The 595-nt window shown below is 18.2% G+C and overlaps 1 protein-coding gene across 1 annotated transcript in view; it reads left to right on the top strand.

Annotated features, from left to right (window-relative positions):
• The window catches only part of PGSY75_1337100 (protein kinase 6), a gene marked incomplete at both ends in the record, with an annotated part of 1,484 nt that extends 1,068 nt beyond the window's left edge, over positions 1-416 (top strand). The window contains 2 exons of the mRNA XM_018787418.1: positions 40-126; positions 317-416. Of these exons, the coding sequence (XP_018640160.1) occupies positions 40-126; positions 317-416 (187 nt within the window). Of the gene's footprint in view, positions 127-316 lie in introns of the transcript that reaches the window.
• Between the last annotated feature and the right edge of the window lie 179 nt (positions 417-595).

Below are 595 nucleotides of genomic sequence, written 5' to 3' on the forward strand. Positions count from 1 at the left end.
TGAATAATATAAAGTTTTATATATATTTATATATTTTAGCTAGAACTGATTTATTTATTACTTGGTGATAAGGATAATTTAACATCTGTTGACAAAGAAAGAAATGATATGTTTCCATATTTTGAGGTATATAGCAATATTGGGGGAAATAAGAAAAATATAAAATGAAAAGATAAAATATAAAAATTCAAATTCGCATATTCATTTAAATATATATATATTTATTTATTTATTTATATGTGTGTAATTGAATAAAAATATATACCTCATTGTGATAACAGATAATTATTTTTTTCTGACCTTTTATTTTTCTTAGATAAATATGTTAAAAGATGCTATAGATGATGAACATACAGTAGATTTAATTTCTAAAATGTTAATATATGACCCTAACTACAGAATATCAGCAAAAGAAGGTTAGTGCATATGATGTGTAATTTATGAGATTATATATAAATATATTTCTTATTATTTATTTGCACACTATTTTATTATATATATATATTATTTATTATTATGATTATATTTCGTTTAACTATTTTTTTCATATGTAATTATAATAATTGTGTTTTTTTTTTTTTTTTTTTTTTTGGTA

This window comes from Plasmodium gaboni, chromosome 13 (genome assembly GCF_001602025.1).
Source record: "Plasmodium gaboni strain SY75 chromosome 13, whole genome shotgun sequence".
NCBI lineage: Eukaryota > Apicomplexa > Aconoidasida > Haemosporida > Plasmodiidae > Plasmodium > Plasmodium gaboni.